Source organism: Monodon monoceros, unplaced genomic scaffold, assembly GCF_005190385.1.
Source record: "Monodon monoceros isolate NGI ecotype Baffin Bay Population unplaced genomic scaffold, NGI_Narwhal_1 Super_Scaffold_13, whole genome shotgun sequence".
NCBI classification, from domain to species: domain Eukaryota; kingdom Metazoa; phylum Chordata; class Mammalia; order Artiodactyla; family Monodontidae; genus Monodon; species Monodon monoceros.
In genome coordinates this window covers 82,853,693-82,877,865 of record NW_021703769.1, presented here as the reverse complement: position 1 = coordinate 82,877,865, position 24,173 = coordinate 82,853,693, and the positions used below count along the sequence as shown (strand labels likewise).

Genomic DNA, 24,173 nt, shown 5'->3' with positions numbered 1-24,173 from the left:
CTAACACAACATTGTAAATCAACTACACTCCAATAAAAATTTTTTTATAAAAGGAATGGGGGCCTAGAATTTAGTTCTCTGGGAACACAGAGTGAACAACACTGGCAAAAATTCTGCCTTCATGGAGCTTAGGTTCTAATTGGGAGGGGGCATTATATGACACATTGGATGTGATACGTGCTATACAGAAATATAACGCAAGGAAAGAGATGAGGAATGTGTAGAAGGGCGGAGGTTACTGTTTTCAAGGATATTCAGGTGTCCATACCACATGTCTTCTGACCAAGTAATTTACATACAGGTGAAGGAAGCTTGACAATGAGCTCTTGCCCTTGGAATTCACCACCCTTATCACGAGCCCTATTACTCAGTAGAAGATGGAATGGCTTACTGAATGTTCAGTTGTGGTACCAGCTAAGAGACCACACCCTGTGAGGTCAGGGTGTCATTCTACAATACGCAGTACGTGGCTGCAAACCAGGAGTGGAAGGGGTAGTGTTTTCTTGCGTATTACATCTAATTATTCACTTAAGAAATTTTTGTTTCCATCCACACAACCCCATGTTCACTAGATTTTGAGATCCAGTCACCTATTACTCCAGGGAATAGAGTCATGGTTCTGGTAAATTGGAAACAGTCAAATCCCTGGCCATTCAGGGATCTTCACTTGCTGAACCAGTAGAGAGAGAAGGAGATACTATCCTGAATGGACAGATAGATTCTGACAGACTGAAGGGGAAACTGGGTGGCATTTCAAAATGAAGTCAAGGACTGTGTCCAGAGCCCAGGGAATTCACTTGGGGACCCCTTTATGTGCCTTTGTTCAATAATAATGGTCCAAAGGAAACTGTGCCAACTAATACAGAACCACTTAAAGACATTGCTCCTGGCCTATATCTTGAGAGGCATTCACATATACATATATTTATACATTTACATACGTATATGCCCATACAGCCAACCACTAAAATAGCTCCAGCCCCCTCATGTCCCCTCCCAAACAGTTCCCCACCAGAAGTAATCACTATGCTGCCTGTTTTGACTTCATATAAACGGACTCATATGGTCTATATTCTTTTGTGTCTACCTTTTTTCACTCAATATTACATGTGAGATTATCCATGGCTGTATGCCTTTTTCTTTGCTGCATAGTATTCTTTTACATGAATGTACCACAATTTACTTATTCATTCTCTTGTAGATGAATGTTTGGGTTATTTCCAGTTTGGGGTTATGAATAAAGCAGCTATGAATATTTTTACACCTGTCTTTTGGGGGTAATATGCACTCATTTCTTTGAGTATATATGTAGAAGTGAAATGGCTGAGTCATAGGGAATATGCTAGTTTAACACTAGTAGATACTGTCAAACACTTTTCCAAAGTGGTTTTAACAATTTAGACTTCTACTTACAGTGTATCAGAGTTCCAGTTGCTCCACATTGTTGCCTGCACTTGGTACTGTCAGTCGTTTAAATTTTATCCAACTTAGCGGATGTTTGGTAGTATCCTGTTTGCTCTTAATTTGCATTTCCTTGATGAGTATTGATGATGACCACTTTTGCCTGTGCTCGTTCACCATTTTGATATCCTCTTCTGTGAAGTGTCTGTGCTCAAGTATTTTACCCACTAAACAAATGAGTTGTCAGTATTTTCCTCATTGATTTGTACAAGTTCTTCAAATATTCTGGAAATAAGTCCTTTGTCAAAAAATATGTATTGCAAATATATGTATCCCATTCCAACCTCTCTTAATGGTCTCTTTTGATGGGCAGATGTTCTTAATTTTGATGAAGAGCAATCTTTTATTTTGTGGTTAGTACTTTAAAAAATTTTTTTTAATTTTATTTATTTTTGGCTGCATTGGGTCTTCATTGCTGTGTGCAGGCTTTCTCTAGTGGAGGTGAGTGGGGGCTCCTCTTCGTTGAGGTGCGAGGACTTCTCATTGCGGTGGCTTCTCTTGTTGTGGAGCATGGACTCTAGGTATGCGGGCTTCAGTAGTTGTGGCACGTGGGCTCAGTAGTTGTGGCACGTGGGTTCAGTAATTGTGGCTTGCGGGCTCTCGAGCGCAGGATCAGTTGTTGTGGTGAACGCGCGTAGTTGCTCCGAAGCACGTGGGATCTTCCCGCACCAGGGCTCGAACCTGTGTCCCCTGCATTGGCAGGCAGATTGATTCTTAACCACTGTGCCACCAGGGAAGCCCTGTGATTAGTACTTTTTAAAGTACCTGTTTAGATGACTTTGTTTACACCAGAGACATTAAGGCATTCTCCTGTGCTTTCTTCTAGCAGATTTATTGTTTTACCTTTCAACATTTAGGTCTACAATCCATCTCAAATGAATGCTTGAGTACCGTATGTGGTAGGAGGGTCTGCATATTTTATGGAAAAGACCATTCTTTCCTCAATGATTTTCTTTTCTTTCTTTTTTATTTTTATTTTTGGATTAAAAAAAAATTTTTTTCAGTCCAAGGTTTTTTTGTTCTGTTTTGTTTTTTGTTTTAAATTGAAGTATAGTTGATCTACTTTCCTCAGTGACTTTCAATGCATTCTTGACTCCGTGGCTAGAATTAACAAACTTGATCACACCATTCTGTATTTTCAATGGTGGCATATTGCTCTTGGTACAAAGATCAGTCTCTTGCCTAACATACCTTATTTTTTTAAGATTGTTTTTTTTTGGGGGGGGGTTTGACCATTTTTAAAGTCTTTATTGAATTTGTTACAATACTGCTTCTGTTGTTTGTTTGTTTGTTTTTTGGTTTTTTGGTCAGGAGGCACGTGGGATCTTAGCTCCCCCGCCGGGGATGGAACCAGCACCCCCTGCACTGGAAGGTGAAGCCTTAGTCATTGGACCACCAGGGAAGTCCCTTACCTTAACACCCAGCCTAATCCGGACACCTCCTGTTTCTCAAGCCAAATCTTGTGTCATGTGTACCGTCCCACTCCAAGCTCAGACACACACCATAGAGTTCTTTGTCCAGGTCACACTGTCATCCATGGACCTTTGCCATACAGAACGCTTCCATTCCTGAGGTCGGTTACCTGCTACTCAAACTTCAGGCCTCATCTCCTCCAGGAAGCCTTCCCGGCTGCACAGTCCCTGTCCCTTAAGTCTAGGTTAAGCGACCTCATTACGTGCTTTCATTGCACCCCGGCTTTGTAATTGTGTTTACCTCTCCCACTGTAACTTCGCTGAAGGAAAGGAGGAGGCCTGTTTAGCTCACATGGAAGGCACTCTCTAAATATTACTGAGTGAATGAATACGTGTAAAACAGAATCCTCCCCAGAGACCCAAAACGCGTGGGCCTTGGAGAAACGACGGGGGTTCCATTCTCAGATCTAACACTTAGCAAATAAGTTAATATTTCTGAGCCTCAGTTCTCAAATTCATAAAATGGGAATGCAACATTTCCTACAAAGCATTGCTATAAGCACCAAATAAGAACGCACGTATCTGGCACAATGACTAGCACGCGGCAGGCCCGTTTAATATTAATAAAAAGATGGGGGCGGGGGACACGGAACGCCTACTCTTTACAACGCGCATGCGCGGCCCGTGACCCGCTGCAAGGCCAGCCCATCGCGCCCCCGCGCGTCCCCACGCGCGCGCGTGTTCGACCGGAACCTGGGGCCAGGCCGGAGGTGAAGGGGCGGACCTCCGCAGTACGCCTGCGCCGTGGGAGGCCGTGCGCCGAGGAGGCGGGGCCGCGCAGGCGCGCCTGGCGGCCCGGCTCTGGAGCATAAACAAGAGCGGGGTCGGGATGAGGCGGCTGTTGATGTCCGAGCGGCGAGTGGCGGCGAGCGGGGCTCGGCGCCGACCCTGAGCTCACCCCGACCTGCCCTCCCGCGCGCGAGCTCCGGGCCGGGCCCACCCGCCGCGCGCCCACCATGAACCTGGCGAGTCAGAGTGGCGAGGCTGGCGCCAGCCAGCTACTCTTCGCCAACTTCAACCAAGACGTCACGTAAGGACGGGCGTGGGCCGGGGTCGGAGCCGGGGGCCGCGGGGCGGGGGTCGGAGCCTGGGGGCCTGGGGCCGGGGAGGGCAGAGACATCCTCGGGGCGGGCCCGGTGCGTGCTGGGAGGGAGGGGCGCCCCCTCTGGGGACCCTCCAGGCTCTGCCCTGGAGCTGCGATCTCTGAGCCGGGAAAGCGATGGAGGTAGGGGAGGTATTTTACCCAGCACGGGAAGGCTTTGTCTTTTCGGACCTCACTTCTCACAAAGTTGGGGCAGAACTTTGTGGCCTGACTTGTTGTCTCGGCCGCCTCTGGAGCGGTGGGGGTGGGTTTCTCCCTTATAAGCCGCCTCCCTTATAACCCGCCTCCCTCTTGTACCTCAGCTCTCTTGCTCCAGTCTTTCCCCTCTTCAGCCCCTTCTCCTCATCTCTTCATCATCTTAGGGTCCCTTTGATTTCCTTTTCTTCCCGTCTCGCTGTTCTTTTTGACAGGTAACTTTGATGTCCTCCTCGAGCAAGAAACAAACTTAGCAGTAAACGTGGTCTCTGACCTGGGGAGAAACTGAGCCAAGGGGGATGTGACAGAGAACCCCTCCCCCCCCAGAGGTCTTGGTGCTTCGGGGCATGGGCCATCCTTACAGGGGAAGAGAGTCCCATGATGCCAGCCCTTGTTTGTCCCAACCCATATGGGTTTGAAGCCGATTCTTCGGAGGCTGTCTCCGGTGACGTGTGAGGATAGTTACTAGATGAGTTTTCTGGAGAAGGAAGGATAAGTTGTGGGACTGGAAGGGAGGAAAGCCATCTTGGGAAGTGAGTAAGAGGAAGTGATGTAAGAGGGGAGGAGGAGTGGGTCATTGGCTTCGTACCAAAGTAGTAGGTTGAGTTGTTCCTGGCTGAATGGAATCAGCAAAGTAGAACATGACATCTTTTAAAAAACTAAAAGTCAGTTGTAGAACGGCAAGCCACCAAGTCAGTGGCGTGCAGTGGGTGCTCAGTAGCACCTTCCAAAGTTGGGGAAGTAGCGCAGACAGCCCCACAGTGGGCCTCTGTTGGGACTTGGAAGGGAGCAGATCACCTCCTCCAACTACAGGGAGAGGAAACCGAAGTTGAGGAAGGTTCAGAGCAGAGTCTGGATCTTACCCTCATTTGACAGTGGAGTGGGGGCAGCTTTCCTGAATTGTCTTCCAGTGTCCTTTCCAATCTACCATGCTGTTGTTTCTACCTACAGAGTAGGATCTGGAGGACAGTGAATGCAGAAAGCAGACCGTAGCAATCTTTAAAGGTGAAAACTACTGAATACTAGCGTTCTGTATGACCAAAAGCCAATCCAAAAAAAACAGTTTGGGCCACCTGTTGCAGGAGATTATAACTGAGATGGACTATGTTATACCAATCCAAGTAGGGAAGAGGACATTTCAAACCAACTGTGATTCCGTTTTTAAGGCCTTACTATTTTGAGACCAGTAAGAATGGTAGCTTTATGGATTTTTATGTCTTGTATAAATTAGAGAATTTCCAAAACATTTTCTACCATTCTTTAAGTTTTTCATTGTTCATCATTTATATTGAAAGGAAATCAAATATGAGAAAACATTCTCTTTTGCTCTTATTTTAAATGGCATTCAAATACCACTTTCCCTATATAAGAGAAGAATGTCACTCTGGCCTGAAATAAGGTCTTTTTGTACTTGGAAATCATGCTTTCCCACTCCTCCATGAGTCCTGAAGTTATTATTTTAAGACAAGATTTTTTTGTGTGGTACGCGGGCCTCTCACTGTTGTGGCCTCTCCCGCTGCGGAGCACAGGCTCCGGACGCGCAGGCTCAGTGGCCATGGCTCATGGGCCCAGCCGCTCCGCGGCATGTGGGATCCTCCCGGACCAGGGCACGAACCCGTGTCCCCTGCATCGGCAGGCGGACTCTCAACCACTGCGCCACCAGGGAAGCCCCTCAAGACAAGATTTGTGTGTCATAATTTTGATTTGCTAAAGAGACCTTGATACAGTGTGAGCATAAATTGTAAGGAATAGTAAGTTAGGATTATACTAAAAGTTTATTGATTAAAGTGACTAATTTGTTTTAAATCTATACCTGAAAGAAATACAGAAGTTCTGGGGAGAGGCTTGACAGTTCACTCCTTTCCCTCCCTTGTCCATCTCCAGCATTTACTTTGATAGAGGAACACAGTTTTTCACAAAGCAAAGAATATTGGATTCACATTCACGGTATTCAGTGAGGGAACCTGGAAGCCGTTTCACTTAATAGAATATATATTCTACGTTATACAGTAATGCTTGAACAACAGTGTTCCTTTCATAACAAACTATATCTGTCCTTTCTGTTTTTCCTGGTAATATGGTTTCAAATACTGTAATATTTTTTTTCTGTGATTCTTATTCTAAAAGTGAACGTTTTATTTGGGGTTTTTTTGTTTTGTTTTTACCGTTTGTTTTTGTTTGTTTAACTAGAATTGGGAAAAAGGCATCAAGAAAAGCTGGTCCCCGTCGTCTTCTTCTTCTTGGCTGGTTAGTTCCAATCCTGGTTTCTGAAAGTAACACTTTGGAAGGCTTATCTTGAGGAATTTTTGGTGTTTTGATATCGAAGTTAAGAAACTAATAGAAGTGCAGAGTATCACTTGGATCTTCAACGGAAATATCAGGGGTTAAGTACTTGCAGGGGACCCCACGCAGCTTGTGGAAGTCATTGATTGGGCAACGTCTACATCATTTAGAAACTACATTTCTAAAAGAAATAGAATAAGGACAGGGACTTGACTTCCAAAGTCTTCTGTTTGTAGCATTGATGTTGTTAGTGTCTAAAAGTTATGGGCATAGAGACAGTAAGGCATTGGTCTGAATTGATTGCTTTCTTGAACCGGGTTTCTTCTAAGGTTACAGCAACTGTCCTGGAAGGTCACTTCTCTCCTTTTCCCTCATCAGTAAATCGAGGGACTTGGAAGTAAGGATTCTTCCACCTTAAAGTTCTAGGTGGTTCTGCCTGCCGTGTGGAGGATGTGTTTTGAGGAAGCAGGGCAGTCACTGGGGAGGGTATTGTCCAGCGGCCATGGCCAGTAGAAAGGAGACTGGTGAGCCATCAGGATTTGGTGTGACCCATGGGACGTGCATGATGCACTTAAGGGAGAAGTTAAGGTTACTCCCAAGTCTCCAGCCTAGATTCTAGATGAGCAGTGACAGCACATTATGGGAGAAAGATCAGAGGGGGATTCAGTTTAGGGAGAAAGATGAACTCCGCTTTGGATATTACTGAGTTTGAAAGGCCTTAGGGATGTCCAGGTGGAGGTCTGGGATGGCCATGAGCTTGCTGAGTAGGGCCCCGGGGCCGGCCAGGTCTCAGCAGCAGCTCAGGTGGCTTCCTTTTTATGGGTGTGACTGTTTCCACTTCACCCTGTCCTCGAGTGTGGCTCTTTGATGAAGGTGATGAAAAGGGAAAACATTAATGGGCTGATCATGCGTAAGTGGGTAAAAAAAAGGGAATTAAGAAAATGATTTTTTTTCTTTTAAAATGTTTTTAACATTTATAAAATGTTTTCTTAAATTTTTTTTTGTTTTTTAATGGAAATCACTGTCTTTTAAATACTGAGCAGTCAAGTTTAAATTCAGTGACAGAGACTTGCAGTTAAAGATGGTGGTTATTAAACACAAGCATTTATTTTGGCTCTCCCTCTCAGAACCCTAATAAAATGTCACAGTCAGTGAAATATCAAAAAGGTACTTTAAAAAGCTGAAACCCATAGAACGAGGAGACACTAGCAACAAAATTTTGGAAGCCAGCAAGTGGTAAAGGAAAGTGGATCCTCCATTGCTAGTGGGGAAAGCAGAGAACCAACCTACTGGAAACCACGGAATCCCCCAAAGGCTCAGGATGGGCCGTCTCAGGAGCTCTGCAGTGGAGCGGAGTCGCGTGTGGCGAAGATCGAGAAGGCTGGCCCAGAGTGTGTTGCAGAAGCAGTCACTGATCCTGCCTGGTGAGGGACTTGGGCCTTGTCTCCAGAGGGTACGGCAGAGTCTCTGGATTTTGACACCATGCACAGTTGAAGGCAGGGGTATGGTAGTGAAGTGGGGGATTAAGTAAATATATGCTTTTTTCTGTTATTGCTGGGTTTTCCCTTTGTCAATAAAAGATCTCTTACCTTAAAATACAAAAAAAACAAACCTTACCATATAAACACTTAGTGGGGAGTGAGATTATTTATTAGGGGAATCTCATGCTTATATGTTACTGTACTTCTCCCATTAATATATCATATGGTCGGGCAAATCATGAGATGTTATTAAAAGAAGAATCTCCAAAGAGGGGTGTGTGAACCTGACCATTGATATTCGAGATGTAAATATCAAACCTATTTGTATTTCATATCATCCTTTAAAAATGTCTGCCTTGGCTTCCCTGGTAGCGCAGTGGTTGAGAGTCCACCTGCCGATGCAGGGGACACGGGTTCGTGCCCCGGTCCCGGGAAGATCCCACATGCCGCGGAGCGGCTGGGCCCGTGAGCCATGGCCGCTGAGCCTGCAAGGTCGGAGCCTGTGCTCCACAACGGGAGAGGCCACAACAGCGAGAGGCCCGCGTACCGCAAAAAAAAAAAAAAGTCTGCCTTTATTGATAAAGTATATGCTCACTCTATACCACATGTACATATCAAAAAATACTTGGTGTATTTTTGCTTACATTTCCTACTGATTGGGGTGTGCAAGTAGGAAGCCATGCGATTAAAACTCTAGCAAAGGTATTTAATATCCAAAATCAGTTTCTGAATATCTGGAAGAACATCAGAGAGCTAATATTTGATCAGTTTTAACAAATTCTGCCCATTTGGAGCACAGCCAAAATCCTGGGTGTATCAAAATCCAGGTCCTCATTAATTAATTCAAGCTCATTAATTTTGCCTGTAGAAAAAGCCCTCTCTAAGCTTATTTTATATATGAAACTAATAAGCTTGGTGACTTGGTTTCCAAGTCGACAAATTTGAAAGAGGGAGGGGCTGTTAATGCTAGTAGGATGCGTGGGGAACAGTGACAACTGTCAGCAAAACAAAAGGTAGAGGGTATTTTATTACCCAGCCCAACAGACTGCTGCTGCTCAACTCCTTGTTAGGGTCTGAGAGGGTCACTTTGTCATGATAGTAAAGTTGTGTCATGATGTGAGTCCAGTCAAATGGTGAGGATTTGCCGTCCCATACAGAAAGCTGTATGAGGACGACTTTTATTTAAATCAGAAATGGTGGGATATAAGGTTTTGGTGCTTAAAATAGCAGCCCTTAGTTATCTGGAAAACATTTTCCTGAACATCAATTTTCCAGAAGTTATGAATTATTGAGATTTTGTTTTATTTTTAGCTTTCTTGGATATTCTTGTGTTTTTGTTGGCCCCTTATTGCTTTTCAAAAAATGTACAGGTAGCAATGCCTAATTACTTCATTGATGTGATTAATTCAATATAGTGAAGCATTTTTGTAGAGAAAAATTATATAAACTGGTAGGAGTTCCATTTCTGTTTATACTTTAGGATGAACCAGTTGCAATTTCAATGTTTAGTAGTGCTTATAGCAGCTCTGTTCTTGGAATGTATTTCCTCTGCTTAAGTGTGAAAGAGGTTGCAGATCTCAAGTTTCTAATAGATGAAATGCTCATTAAAATAGCCCTAAGTTTTTATCTTGGCGTACACATGCTCATCATATGAAATGTCAGTCTTCACTATTTCTAGGCTTCTGGTTTACCTTGTGTTTCCCCTTGTTCTCCCAGACATTAAATACCAGCATGATGCCAGGATCTGATTCTTCGCATGTCCCACCACTTCTTGCTTGATTCTCTATCCTCTCTGTTTCTGAAAGCCCTGCTTGCTTCCTTTTACTCCCCCTCTCGGTCAGTTACGTTCTGGACAGTAGTAATCTTCTATGAGGAAACACTTCATTTAGCGGCACAGCTCTCCTGCGCTAGGGATCTGGAGAGCTCAGAGTTCCCTCCAAGCCTCTTAGCAAAAGCAGCAGTGTTGGGTGATGAATATGGAACCTTACACACAGGCCAACTGTGTTACGTAGTCTTGCCATTCCAGGCTCTGAGTGAGCTCTTTCCATCCTACTGCTGAGCCATAGCATAGCGTAAGTGACTGAGCTGCATTTGTTATGGCCTTAACTGCAGTACAGAAAGACACCATCATCCACCGAAGTTGTAAACATCTTTGTTTAATATTTACAGTGTTATCCTAACTTTTGGACTCTCCCATACACCAGGCATGTATATCAGATCACCTGAGAAACCGCACTGTGTTTTGAGGGGATCATTAATTTAGGGCTGATTACTTTTATTTGTATGTCAAACTTATCTTTAAAGTTTTATAGATTTTCAATAAGAACATTGTCTATCTTTATTTTATTGACATTCACCTTTTCCTGGCTGTGAGGTGTGGCATCTTCCGCGCCACTCTCTTTTCTGCTCTGCCACCACTCACCTGGTACAAACTACGTGAACTTATTTGTGCTAATTATGGGTAGAGATGATGGTGACTGTTTGGTAACATGGAGCTAGTTTGTGCGTTATCACTGCCTACACGTATCAGTTCTTATTTCTGAATTTGGCTTTTTTGCAGGTCTCTAGCTGTTGGTAGTAAATCCGGTTATAAATTTTTCTCCCTTTCTTCTGTGGATAAACTGGAACAGATCTATGAATGCAGTAAGTGTTTGCTTTATTTTTCCCCCTTCTTAAAATAGACAAGTTATACTTGAATTAGGTTGCATTCTTAAATTCACACATTATGGTTCAAATCCAAATACCCCTTGACCAATAATCTTCTTTCACCTTAGTCTTACTGAGAGGTGATGGCTATGACTGAACAATTATGTGTTCTCCCAGATCTTTTTCTGTGCATTTGCATACTTATAAATGTACATGTAGAAATACTTTATGGGTTGCCATTTCCAATACATGATACCATACTAAATGCATTATTCTATAATTTCTCCCCTTTTTAAATGCCATTTAAACCACTTAGATTTCTGTCATAGAGGGCTTCCAGAATTTGAAAAGTTTACATCCCCCTAGGAGTGATTTATTTTCCCCATTTGGCATTTTATGGTGTTTGAGTGGCTGTGTGTCAGATACCTGTGGGGTTGCAGGAGGGCCGTGAGCTTCGATACCTTGCTAAGTCACCTACTGTGACTTTACATAGATCGCTTCATGGACCTCAGTTTCTTTGTTTTTTGTGTGTGTGTGTGTGTGTGTGTGAGAGAGAGAGAGAGAGAGAGTACTTGCTGAATAAAAAGTAAGTAGTAGGTACAGACCCTCCCCTAGTGAGAATAGGATGGAAAGCTTTGACTCTCTGCACATACATCTTTTTTTTTCATTGCTATAGTTGTAAGAAGCAGTACAGATCCCTGTACCCTTCTCCCAGTTTCCCCCAGTGGTAACGTTTCGCAGAAGTGCAGTACAGTATCACAGCCGGGAAGGCTACATGGATATAGTCCAGCCTGTGTGTGTGAAGTTCTGTACAGTCTGAACACCCATCTAGCTTCCTGTGTCCACCACAATGAAGACACTGGGCCGTCTGACACCGCAGGGTCCTTCCTGTTGCCCTTGTACCCACACCTGCCTCCCCTCCCCCACTGCCACCCCACCGTCCCTAATCCCTGGCAGCCACTGACCTGCTCTCTGGTTCCAGAATATTGTCTTTTCGCAAATGTTACATAAATGGAAGTATGTAACCTTTTGAGATTGGCTGTTTTCGCTCAGCATCTTTCCCTGGAAGTTCACCCAAGTTGCCGGGTGTCAGTAGCGCCGTCTTTTCTGTTGCTAAAGCTGGTTCCACGTGCGGATGCAGCCCAGCTGTTTGACCCTCACCCGGCAAAGCACATCTGGGCTGATTCCAGATTTGGGCTGTTAAAAATATAGCTGCTGTGTATGGGGTTTTGGATGGATGTAACTTTCCACTTCTGGGATTAATGTCTAAGTGTGATTGCTGGGTTGTATGTGTGGTGTTTTGTCTTTGTCTTTTTTTTTTTTTTTTTTTTTTTTTGCAGTACGCAGGCCTCTCACTGCTGTGGCCTCTCCCGTTGCGGAGCACAGGCTCCGGACGCGCAGGCTCAGCGACCATGGCTCACGGGCCCAGCCGCTCCGCGGCATGTGGGATCTTCCCGGACCAGGGCACGAACCCGTGTCCCCTGCATCGGCAGGCGGACTCTCAACCACTGCGCCACCAGGGAAGCCCTGTCTTTGTCTTTTTTAAGTGCTGAACTGTTTTACAGGGTGGCTGTACCATTTTACATCCCCACCAGTAATGTATGAGTGAGCCAGTTCCTCAGAATCCTTGCCAGCATTTGGTGTTACCAGTGTTTTTTCCGTTAGCCGTTCTTATGGCTGTGTGCAGTGCTATCTTGTGGTTTTACTCTGTAATTCCCTAATGGCTAATGATGTTGAACAGTTTTTCATGTGGTTGTTTGCCATTCTCTTCAGTGAAATGCCTGTTTATGTTCTGGCCCACTTTTTAATTGGATTACTTGGAGTTTTTTAATGTTGAGTTTTGAAAGTTCTTTATATATTCTAGATACTAGTCCTTTGTCATATGCGTGGTTTGTAAGTATTTTCTCTGTACATAATGATAACCCTGAAGCCTGCCCGTGGTGTGATCTAATTAAGAATTCTTGTTACGGAGGATTGAGGAGGTCAGTATTATTGTAATTAGTCATGCTGGGTTATGGATTCAAGGAGAGATTTAATATTTATCATTTTAATTGTCTATGTGAGCATGCAGTTTGGGGGAATTGAGTTTTCTCCTTATTAATGATGCCAGCATCTCCTTCCTGAATGTTCCACTCTTATCAACTTTGCTTTCACTGTGGTTTGGTGTTCCATTTTGGAATTCTCCTTTGCCTGTTAATGTCTCTTAAGAAGGGGGAGTTTCAGTGAGTTGATATGAAGAGACATCTCATATTCATTTCTGGTTCCACTCATTCCGTAAACGTTCGTTGAGGACCTGCTATGTGCCAGCCCTGTTCTGGCTGTGCAGACACAGTGGTGACAAAGTTTCTGCTCTCATGACACTTACGTTTAAATGGAGGCAGACAAAGAACAAGGAAATACATTTGTGTCGGTTGTTAGGCTGGGGACACAGTGTGGAGTGAGCACACATGTAAATACCGCCCCACACCCTTCCTGCATTAACGTAAGGTGAGGACCCAGGAGAAACGTCCTTTCTTTGTGCCCAGTACTTGCAGTTGCAGAGTTCTTGTGGCCCACTGGGGCTCAGAGGCTCGCCAGGCTCCCTCCAGGCCTTGGCCTCCCCTCTCCAGGTCCGCCCTCTGGTGTCCCTCACCTCCATCAGCAGATGGTGTCTGACATTCCCCAATAAGCCCCCTGTTTGTTGCTGCCCCTGAAGGCCAGCACCCGGGCCCTTTACGGGGAGATGGCTGGAAGCGGGATTCTTACAGTAAGTGTCCCTAACTCACGGCTCCTGCCTTAGGTTTTACTCCTTTTTTGTCCTCACACTTGCCTCCTGGTGCTTACTAAATCTTCTGAAAAAGCCTTTCTCCTAGTGTGTAGCTGGAAGGCGTGATCGGGGTGATAAAGTCTCTCTGAACTGGAGTGCTTGTGCTCGCTTATCTCAGGAGGCGCTTCTGGAATCCCCAGATTGGCAGCCTTCACTTGATCGCACGTAGGATTGTTTCCTGTAGGGAATTCCTTCAAAGAAGGGTCGCCTGATCTCTGGAGACAGGATTCCATCGGGCTTTTATGAATGACTGAAACATTTATTAAATCTACATGCCCATGAGCGCCTGAATCGTGCTGTTAAATTGTTGCTGTTGTGATTAGGGTCGACTGGTTTGACAGCCACAGAATGGAGACCCAGTGCTTAGATAGGGTATCAGAATACCAAAACCTTGTCTTGACACCTTCTCAGTTTGAATCAGTTCAGTGACTAATTTGTTTCCTTGAAGTTTATCAAGTGGGTTTTGGTGCCTCATTTTTCAGAAGGTTTTTTTTTTTTTTTTTTTTTTTTTTGTGGTACGCAGGCCTCTCACTGCTTGGCCTCTCCTGTTGAGGAGCACAGGCTCCGGACGCGCAGGCCCAGCGGCCACGGCTCATGGGCCCAGCCGCTCCGCAGCATGTGGGATCCTCCCGGACCGGGGCACGAACCCACGTCCCCTGCATCGGCAGGCGGACTCCCAACCTCTGCGCCACCAGGGCAGCCCTTCAGAAGCTTTTGGTGGGACACGTTGTGATGCCTTGATGGCATCGTGGAAGAGTGGGTGTTTACTGGCCAGCATGTTGAGGTGTATATAGATTTCTGTGTTGTTCTTAGTGAGCTTCGGCCCTTAAAATAGGTGGGAGTGGACGGAGAGCTCTTTCAGGGTTAGCACGTGACACTGAAGCTGCGGAATTCTCTTGCCCCTAGAACATCATTAAGGAGATAGAAGAACGTCTCTTAGAAAACAGGTTAGCTACTGAGTTAAGATCACTTTCCGGTATTTTCCTACATGTACATTCTGGCAGAGGGGTACTTAGCGCCTCCACGCTCAGCCCAGCTCAGTTGGCTCGGCCCCCTCGTGCCTCTTGACTGTCCCTTGTAACGTCAGGTCTTTGCTGTCGGTCACCACTGCCGGAACAGAAAGAATGAGCCAGAGCTGGTCTTGGGAGAAGCAAGATGGACAGCTATTTGTTCTGTTTCGTTTACTTAAACAAAAAACCTTTGCCCAGCAGCATTGGAAGATTTTTGTTTTCCAACTCTCTGTATTATAGTTTCAAACTTAAGCAAAGTAGCAGGAACTCCCATGTGTGCTTTGCCCCCTGTGTGTGCCCTGCATTCTCTTTCCCTCTCTGTGTGTCCTTTTAAATTTATTTGAAGGTATGTAAAGTGCAAATATGTGGTCTCTCTTCCCTGAAACATTACTGAAACGAAACCCTACCCTGTTAGGCAATATAAATAAAGGTTGTAGTTTTATTACTTGTAAAATATCACAAAAGTTCAGAAGGAAAAGTTGGCCTTTTCAGATTCTACATCGTGTATCATCTTTGCATTTTATGCTTCTGAGCTAGGAAATCATACCTCACAAAGCATTAGTTCTGAAACTAAGCATAAGCAGTCTAGCCGACTAGGTTCTGATTCGGCAGACCTTGCACTGGCTAGAACATTCACCTCAGTGAGATTTACACTAATGGATCTTCCAGGGGAGAAATCCAGTAGCCTCTCTTCTTGAGCCTGTTGTGATGAAAGATCGGGTGGACTGTACACGTGCGTCTCTTCAGAGCCCCGGGCATCCGCCGACACGCCTGGTTGCAGGGTGTGCTGTGTTAGTTCATGGCTTTGTCCCTCCCCTCTTCCCACCACGGGAAGTTTTATCATCGCCAGCTCTGAACAGCACCAGCAGAAGCAAAACAACATTCTTTTTTTTTTTATTTTTGGCTGTGTTGGGTCTTCGTTGCTGCGTGCGGGCTTTCTCTAGCTGCAGCGAGTGGGGGCTGCTCTTCGCAGTGGTGCATGGGCTTCTCATTGCGGTGGCCTCTCGTTGCACAACATGGGCTCTAGGCGTGCGGGCTTCAGTAGTTGTGGCACACGGGCTCAGTAGTTGTGGCTCGTGGGCTCTAGAGCGCAGGCTATAGTTGTGGTGCACGGGCTTAGTTGCTCCGCGGCATGTGGGATCTTCCCGGACTGGGGCTGGAACCCGTGTGCCCTGCATTGGCAGGCGGATTCTTAACCACTGTGCCACCAAGGAAGTCCCAACAACATTCTTTCCTAAATGAAGTAGTTTCTTAAATTTTAGATAGGCACTCTCTAGGAAGAAAGTGTGGCAGAAACTGTGGCCAAGGCCACATCGAAGGGCCGTGGAAGCAAAGGCCTTAGACACTGGAGGCCACTGGGGTTTGCGCTCAGGCTTTCTCCGTGGTCGCCCTGCGTGCCGACCGCCCTGCGTCTTTTCATTTGGGCACCCTGCTCCTCAGTTACCAGCCTGATTCCTGTGCGCTGGTATTTCACGGGAGGGCTGAACTGTGCGTGCCTCAGTTCAGTGGAAACTGCCGGCTCTGGGTCTGTGGGTTCTGTGGATGCTTGTTTGTAAAGGTTCTCTGGGGAGTGAGGTGTAGCGTAACGACGTTAAAGAGCTGGAAACGATGCAGCAGAAGAATAACAAACCGAAACCACTGGCAACGTGTCAAAGTAGGTTGCTTTATGAAGGTGTATTCCTGAAAAGACCTAAGCACATTGCTTCCTAGGGCTTAAAGGGTCTCTGAGGTGAATCCCGTTGGTTGTTTTTTACTTAAGTAGTGACAAAAATGCGGTAACTCTGGGGTGACCGGCAGTTATCTGCCTTTTGCAGGCAGCCTCAGCCGTTTTCTGGTTCCTGTCTCCTTTGGACATCTGATGGAAGTTGCAGGTATTTCCCAGAGAAAACCCAATATTTAGTGTATGATTTTGGCAGTTTGAGAGAACCCTGGAAGCCTGTGTGTGCTCCCGGGTCCAGGGCCGCGTGGTCTTGGAGGGGATCACGGTGAAGGGCCCTCTATCACTCACGAGCTCGTAGGAGCACAGCTTGATGTTTCAGGGCCCTGCTGCCCTGTCCTTCGTACATCAGATCTCAATATAGTGGCCAGAATTCAAATTTATTCAGTTGTCTGCCTGTGTGGGTTATTTTTTTTTAATAGCTTTTTTGAGATGTAATTTGGACGCCGTAAAAATCAACTGTTTAAAGTGTACAATTCAGTGGGTTCCAGTATATTTACTGAGTTGTGCAGCCTGCCTTAAGCTAATTTTAAAACATTTGAGAGCCCCTCAGTCCATTAGCAGGGCGACTGCATCCCACCCCCACCCCCTCAGCCCTTGGCCACCACTAACCTCCTTTCTCCCGCTGTCCATTCGCTGCTCTGGACGTTTCAGATAAATGGAGTCACGGGTGACCGGCTTCCTTCACCTGGAGTGTTCTCAGGGTTCACCCGTGTTGGAGCATGGATGAGCACTTCCTTTCTTTTTGTTGCTCATTGGTATTACAGGGTGTGGACATTCCATGTGTTGTCAGTGGACACTTGGGTTGTTTCCCCTCTCTGGCTGTCGTAAATAGTGCTGCTGTGCACGTTTGTGTGACCGTGTGGACGTGTGTTTTCATTTCTCTTTGAGTAGATAGATACCGTAGGAGTGGAATTGCTGGTAGTCATTTGCGGGTTTTTTCTTGATTTGCTTTTTTCCCCCTTTGCCTGCCCTTCTGTTGGATTATTTGTCTCTTACAGACTTAAAGCACATTAGCCATTGGCTGTGGGTTGCTCATATTTCTTCCTGGTTGTTTGCTCTCTAACCTTGCTTGTGGTCTCCTTGCCATTCTGACGTCTTGACTTCCTGTGTATGCAGATGCATCCATCTCTGCTCGTAAGGCTTCTGAGCACTAGGGAGGCTCCTCCTGTTCCGGGGGTGCATGAATAGTCTCTCACGTCATCTTCTGGTTCTTTGGGTTTGTGTTTTACGTTAAATACTTGTCTACTTGCAATTGATTTTGATGTAAGAAATTTTCCACTTTACTCATGAGCTGGAAAAGACATTTTTCCTATGTCTTGATCTATTTAGAGGGGTTACTGAAGTATTTAGGGGTGAAATGTCAAGATGATGAGCCTCTCTTTGAAACTTCAGCAAAGAAAAAGATAGCTGAAGCTAAATGGTAGAAAGATAACATTTGTGAAATCCAGGTGATGCAGGTCTATGGAAGGTTCATCATAATGTTCTCTTCTATGAATGTTTGCAGCTAAAAACAGCTTTGCTGCCTCCGCACCACACTTCCCCTGTTGTTAAAATTCTAAAAGGAGTCTCTTCTGCTTGTTTTCATTAAAGTTTAAAAAAAGAAATTTCAAACTTATAGTTGGATGGCAACACCCTAAACCCATTTTCTTTACTTTCTCTACACCTGGTTTAAGCAAATGAACGATACATCCCTTTTCTTTTTCCACCATTTTATTAACGGAAATTTTCAAACACCCAGAAAAGTTGAAAGTATTTTACAGCCAGTACCCATGTACCCAGCATTTAGTCTATTGTTAGCACTTTACCATACTTACCCATCTCTCCGTCCATCCGTCCATCTATCCATCCATCCTATTTTTTGTGCCTGTGTTTCTAAGTACCTTGCAGACATCAGTACACATTCCCTGAAATACCATACCATGAATATTAGTTACTAGCGTTTTCATTTTTTCCTTTTGAGGTAATATTTACATACAGTGGAATGCACAGATCTTAAGTCAACATTCTGTGTTCTGACAAATGCACAGACATCTGTGTAACCTGAACTATCAAGGTTTACCATCACTCCAGAAAGTTCCCTCATACCCCTTCCCCCATCACTCCCAGCTCCCTTCCACCTGCCAAGAGGCAAGGAGTTAGTTTTCGCCTGTTCTGCATCATGTAAATGCAGCATATGCCCTCTTAGTAAGGTTTCTTTTGCTCAGAGGAATGTTTTTGAGGTTTGTCCATATTGTTGCATCTCCGTTGTCCAATATATGAATATACTACTGACTGTATATTCATTCTCCTATTGAGGGGAATCTGGGCTTTTTCCAGTTTTTAGCTATTATTTATTACGAATAAAGCTGCTGTGAACATTCTTGTAGAAATCTTTTTGTGGACACATGTTTTCATTCGTCTTAGGTAAATAGGAGTGGAACCTGTGTTTCATTTTACAGGAAGCTCTCAGGTCCTCCTAGTGGCTGTCCGTTGTGCGTTTCCACCAGTGCTGTGTGACAGTCTGGTGGCTCTGCATTCTCACCAGCATTTGGCGATATTGGGCTTTTTCATTTTGGGCGTTCTGATGTGTGTCTAATAATATCTCATTGTGGTTTTAGTTTAAATTCCCCCGATGGCTAATGATGTTGGACACATTGATGTCCTTGTTGGCCCTCTGTGTATCTTTTGTGAAATATCTGTTCAGATCTTTCGTCCCTTTTAAAATTTGATTGTTTTGCCTTTTTATTGTCAAGTTGTCAGAGTTCTTTAGATATTCTGGATACCAGACCTCTGTCACATATGTTTTGTAAATATTTTTTCCCAGTCTGTGGCTTGACTTGTCTTTTGAGCAAATATTTTGAATTTTGATGAAGTCTGATTTATTTTTTTCATTTATGATTTTTGCCTTTTCTGTCCTTTCTAAGAAACCTTTGCCTACTGTCAAGTCATGAAGATCTTTTCCTATGTTTTCTTTGAAAGCTTTATAGTTTCAGCTTTTATGTTTAGCTCAGTGGTTCCTTCTCAGACTAATTCTGGTGTGTGGTATGAGCTATGAGTCACCTTAAGCTTCTCCCTAGGAATTCCTGCTCCACCATTTGTCGAAAAGATTTTTCTTCCGTCACTGAATTGCTTTGGTGCCTAAAAACAGTCTTATAAGTGTGTGTCTGTTCCTGCTCTTTATTCTCTTCTGTTGGTCTGCTTATTAGCCTTTATGTCGGAAACATACTGTCTTGTTTCCTGTCACTTTGTTTGTATACTGAGGTTTAAAGTCACATGATGTGTGAGCCCTTCAACTTTGTTCTTTTCCAAGACAGCCTCGGATATTCTAGATCCTTTGCCTTTCTGACTTTAAAATCAGCTTGTCAGTGGCTACAAAAAAAGTCTGCTGGGATTGTGATTGGGGTTGCATTGGACCTAGATGTCAGTTGGGTGAGAATTGGTATCTTAACATATAATGTTGAGTACTCCAGTCTGTGAACGTGGTATATCTCTCCATTTATGAAGATCTTCTTTAATTTCTCTTAGAAATACTCTGTGGGTTTGGGTATGGAGGTCTTACATCTTTTGTTAAATTTCGTCCTCATGTTTTGGTTTTTTGAGAGTGTTATAAATGGAATTTCTTCGTTTTCCTTCCCAGTTGTTGGCTAAGAGTGTATAAAAATATGGTTGATTCTTGTATTCTAACCTTGTGTCCTGTGACTTTGCTAAATTCATTCATTACTTTTAACAGGTGCTTAGCAGAGTCCATGAGCTTGCAGAGTAGTAGTTTGCTGTCTTCCTTTCTGGTCCTTGTGCCTTTGATGTCTTCTTCTTGCCTGTGGCCATCTGTCAGCTCCCAGTCCAGAGTGAGGAGAGGGGCAGCCCTGCCCTGTTTCCGGTCTTAAAAGGAAGAGTTCAGTATTAAGTCCGCCATGAAGTGTGGTGCTAGCTGTGACATTTTTCACAGAAGTCCTTTATTGATGGAAGAAGTTTCCTCTGATCCTTAGGTCTCTGAGTTTTTACTGTGAACAGGCAGTGGGTTTTCTCGTGCTGCTTCTGCATCTCTTGCGTTGATACGATTTTCCTCTGCTTGAATTTTAACTGATTACCGCGGCCTCAGCGGGAGACTGGCAGTGCCTGCTGCTGACCCGACATTTTTCTAGTAACTGTTTGCTTACCCTGGGAGGTGATTGTTCATGCTGTCCTCCCTCATTAAACCTCCCACCTCTGTGCCCCTCAGAGCTGATAACCGCTCGCATGCCTCAAGGAGAAACGGCTGCTTTCAGCGTGGAACTCCCTGGTATTTCCTCCCTCAGAGGACCGCCCCCCTCACCCCGATCTGTGCCATCTTCTCATCTCCCTCCTTTCAAATGGGGAAAAGGGGGGTACCTGTCTGTTGAAACCAGTCCTGCTGGGTCTCATGCCTTCCAGTTTCTCAGACGTCATCCTGTCTCTACTGCATTGTCTGTCTCTCCATCGGTGCCTCTAGTTGCTCATTTATCTCAAGACGGGCACTTTCTCTGGCCATACGTGTCCCGCACGTGACCATCCATCCCTCCCCCGTCTCTGCATCTCCTCGTTACGCAGCTCCTGCTGTCAGCTGCAGAGTTCTCTGTCCACTTCCCCGCTCACCTCCCTTTCACATTTTGTTCTGCCTCCCCATCAGAATCTGTCGGGGTCTCTGGATGGCGTCCGTGTTACCACATTCAGTGTGCCAGCCAGCGTCAGACCTGATAGGGGGCAGTGTGCCCAGGCAGACACACTCCTGTCCTTGGAAACTGGGCCTGGGCGGGGGTGGGAGGGTCACCACTGCTGAGCCAGCCTCCGGGTTCCCAGGGATGACAGGACAGCACTGCGTGAGAAGTGCAGGGTGCGATCCATCAGGGCCGTGTGCCTCCAAACCGTCGTCAGATCTTGAGGAGAGAGTGAGGTGACTCGGAGGTGGGAGCCTGAAGGGTGAGACGCCGGGCAGGATGGGCCTGAGCCTCGTGGGAGCAAGCGTGGCTGTGGAGACGGCCCTCCCTGCCCTTCCCAGCCACGGGCCCAGCCCCTCCCAGCCCACGGGCCCAGCCCCTCCCTGCCACGGGCCAGCCCCTCCCAGCCACGGGCCCAGCCCCTCCCTGCCACGGGCCCTGCACGGGAGAAGGTGAGGATCTGGGCCCGAGGGAGGTTATCTTTACTGCACATCGTTGCCGTTCTGGGTGGAGGTTGGTCTCTCCCGAGTCGAGTCGGCCTGATGTTGGAACGCTGCCTGTGCAGGTGCTGGCCTCGAATCAGCCGATGAAAACAGGCCGAGGCCGCGTCCCCTGTGCTGGAGGTCACGCGTGATTGTGCCCTTCAGTCCAGGGTCAGATCCTGGAAGGCGTTGGCAGCTCGCCTGAGATGCTGCGGGGCAGACAAGCTTCAGGCTTGTGTGGTTCTTTTTGAAGGAAGGTTAGTTTGTAGCTGCAGGCAAGAGAAGTGATTCTCATTTGTGTAAAAGCAGCTGTGATTAAATTACTGTAAAGAGCTTGGAATCATGCACCTGATCTTATTGCCTATTCCAGTCTATGTAACAGTGGTACCTTAATTTTTTTCCACAGCTATGAGTTGGGCCACTTTGGATTTAACTCTTGGCTGACACCCAGTAGTTGGGCCCTGTGCTGAGTACGTTGGCTGCCAATCCCGTGTTGAGATGACTGACACCACGCACTTTCCTAGAACAGTTTGTGTCTTTCTACGGGGACCTGTAGAGCTCACTTGCTCACTGTAGTAGTTTGGTTTTGAAACTAACCCACGTGTGTTTTTAAGTTACACCATTCAGGTCAGCGACAGCTGAGTGGAAGGAGCGCTTTCGAGTAGCCATGCACTTGGTCTGGTGTGCGGACTTTCACAGGCGCGTTCCTGTTCACAGTGGAGCTGCTCTCGAGGCTCCGGCTAGTCCGGCCTCCCAGGTCCCCTGGGCTCTGATCCATCTGGGTGTCTCTGTTCTCTGTGCTCCGCTCAGCTCCAGAGTGTGGCTGCAGATCATTGTTAGGGTAGTGAACGGGTCTGTGCTTAACCCCGGCTCGGCGGTACTTCCCGTAGCTCAGGTCGAGACAGGCTGCGCGTGAAAGTCATCTAGATTCTTGGCTCTGAGCTCTTCCTGCATTCCAGAATTCTCTTTGCCCCTCCATCTGAACTTGCCCCAGGCAATTGCCAATGAAACCAAGTGGGGGGGAGTAAGGAGAGAGTGTGGGCATGGGGGCCTCCCAGGGAGATGGGGGTGAAGTAACAGCCGCGCAGGGTCCACCGTGTCTGTTCTTGTCTGTGTGGGCTGCTGTGCACACAGTTCATAACCCACCGTCTTCTGAGCTGGGGTGGGGAGCAGGGAGCGAAGGGGATCGAGGGCTGACTGCGTGCTGGAGTCTGTAAGTCCCTCCTCACACTAGGGTAGCCGTGAGCCCCGTTTACAGGCAGGAAAGCAAGCTCTCCAGAGATGCAGTCATTCAGGGAACGCTTGGGGGCCCGTCATATGTCAGGTACAGTTGTAAGTGCCGGGGTTACAGCTGTGAGCCCGAAAATGAGGCCTCCATCTGGGCGGGGCTCACATTCCAGTGAGTTTAGGGAGCAGCCAGGGAGCAGATGAAGGCGGTTCTGGGTGACCCCCCGGGGGGGAAGTGACAGGGTGCCACGTGTGGAATGGGGGGGCCTCTGAGGAGTGGGTCCTCCTTGCGGAGTGCAGGGCGACCTGCCGGCGGCTTGTCCAGGCCTCATAAGCAGCAAGCTTGACCCGCTCTCTTGGCCCACAGAGCTCGCAGTGGGGAGCCCGCCCGTAGACACGTGTTTGCACACACGAGCGCGTTGTGCCTGTTGACAGGGATACACACAGATGTGGGGTTTTTTCCTCCTTTCAGCTGACACTGAAGATGTGTGCATCGTGGAAAGATTGTTCTCAAGCAGCTTAGTGGCCATCGTTAGCCTCAAAGCCCCCAGGAAGCTGAAGGTTTGCCACTTTAAGAAGGGGACCGAGATCTGCAACTACAGCTACTCCAACACCATCCTGGCTGTGAAGCTGAACAGGCAGGTGGGCCGCGCTCTCACCCCACTCAGCTGCCGGGGCCTCTGGCCTGTGTCTCCGAGTTCTCAGTGGCGCCCCTCGGACACAGCCGACCGTCCCCAGGCGGCGTTTCTGGTCCCTCTGGCCATGCTTCTGCTCACCTGACCCCCCACCTGGACTCAACTCTGTTTTCTCGTCTCAGCAATTTTGCTCAGATAGCCCCATTCCTGACGATTCCCTGGCCTCCGCCGTTTGCTTTACTCATCCCTCAAGACATGAACCTTCTTTTGCTTTTTATAAATGTTACTTTTTTAAAAAATCTGTGAGCATCTTTATCTTTTTTTTTTTTTTTTTTTTTTTGCCACCTCTTGTGGCTTGCAGGATCTTAGTTCCCCTGACCGGGGACTGAACCCAGTCCCTGGCAGTTGAAAGTACCGTGTCCTAACCACTGGACGGCCAGGGAATTCCCTATCCCTTTAACTGTTAATTTAACTTTTAAGATGAAGGATTTATTACTTTTTTGTGTCTCTCCCAAAACCCACAAGAATGTCTGGCCCGGAGTGTAGACCTGGTGGCTGGCCCTTGAGTTTATTCCATGAGATGGTCACATGGCTTTGGCTTACAAAGTACAGCCTTGTCCTTAAGGGCTGCCACCACGTTCTGTCAACAACCAGTTCTGTGCAGGGAATGCTTGTTACGTGGCCTCGGGTGGCCCATGCGTGACTAAAGTGGACACCCCTGACATGGTTGAAACTGGGTCTGTTGACAGAAAGGTTGGTTAAAATGGTAAATTACAAAGTGTAACACGTTGGACTTGTCATCCCCTTGGTGCATCAGCTACACATCCATCTTCCTTAAAATGGAGCGAGAACTTCGACACCTGCAAAATAGTCTGGGTGTAGAATTTTACACTTTTTTAAAAGCCCTAGTTTTTACTTTCATCCTGCCGTGCCTCATTCAGCATCGGTTTTGGAAACCTTCACCAAACCTGTCCCAGGCTCTAGACCTGGTTTTCGTGAGG

General features: G+C 46.4%; 1 protein-coding gene across 3 annotated transcripts in view; it reads left to right on the top strand.

Annotated features, from left to right (window-relative positions):
* The first annotated feature begins 3,708 nt into the window (after nt 1–3,708).
* Nucleotides 3,709–24,173, top strand: part of WIPI2 (WD repeat domain, phosphoinositide interacting 2) — a 34,840-nt gene continuing 14,375 nt past the window's right edge. The window contains exons 1-4 of one of the 3 annotated variants that reach the window (XM_029220726.1): nt 3,734–3,963; nt 6,421–6,477; nt 10,555–10,637; nt 23,010–23,179. In XM_029220726.1, the coding sequence (XP_029076559.1) occupies nt 3,890–3,963; nt 6,421–6,477; nt 10,555–10,637; nt 23,010–23,179 (384 nt within the window). In that variant the 5' untranslated portion in view covers nt 3,734–3,889. Of the gene's footprint in view, nt 3,964–6,420; nt 6,478–10,554; nt 10,638–23,009; nt 23,180–24,173 lie in introns of all 3 variants that reach the window. The other 2 variants (XM_029220724.1, XM_029220725.1) reach the window with 2 other exon arrangements.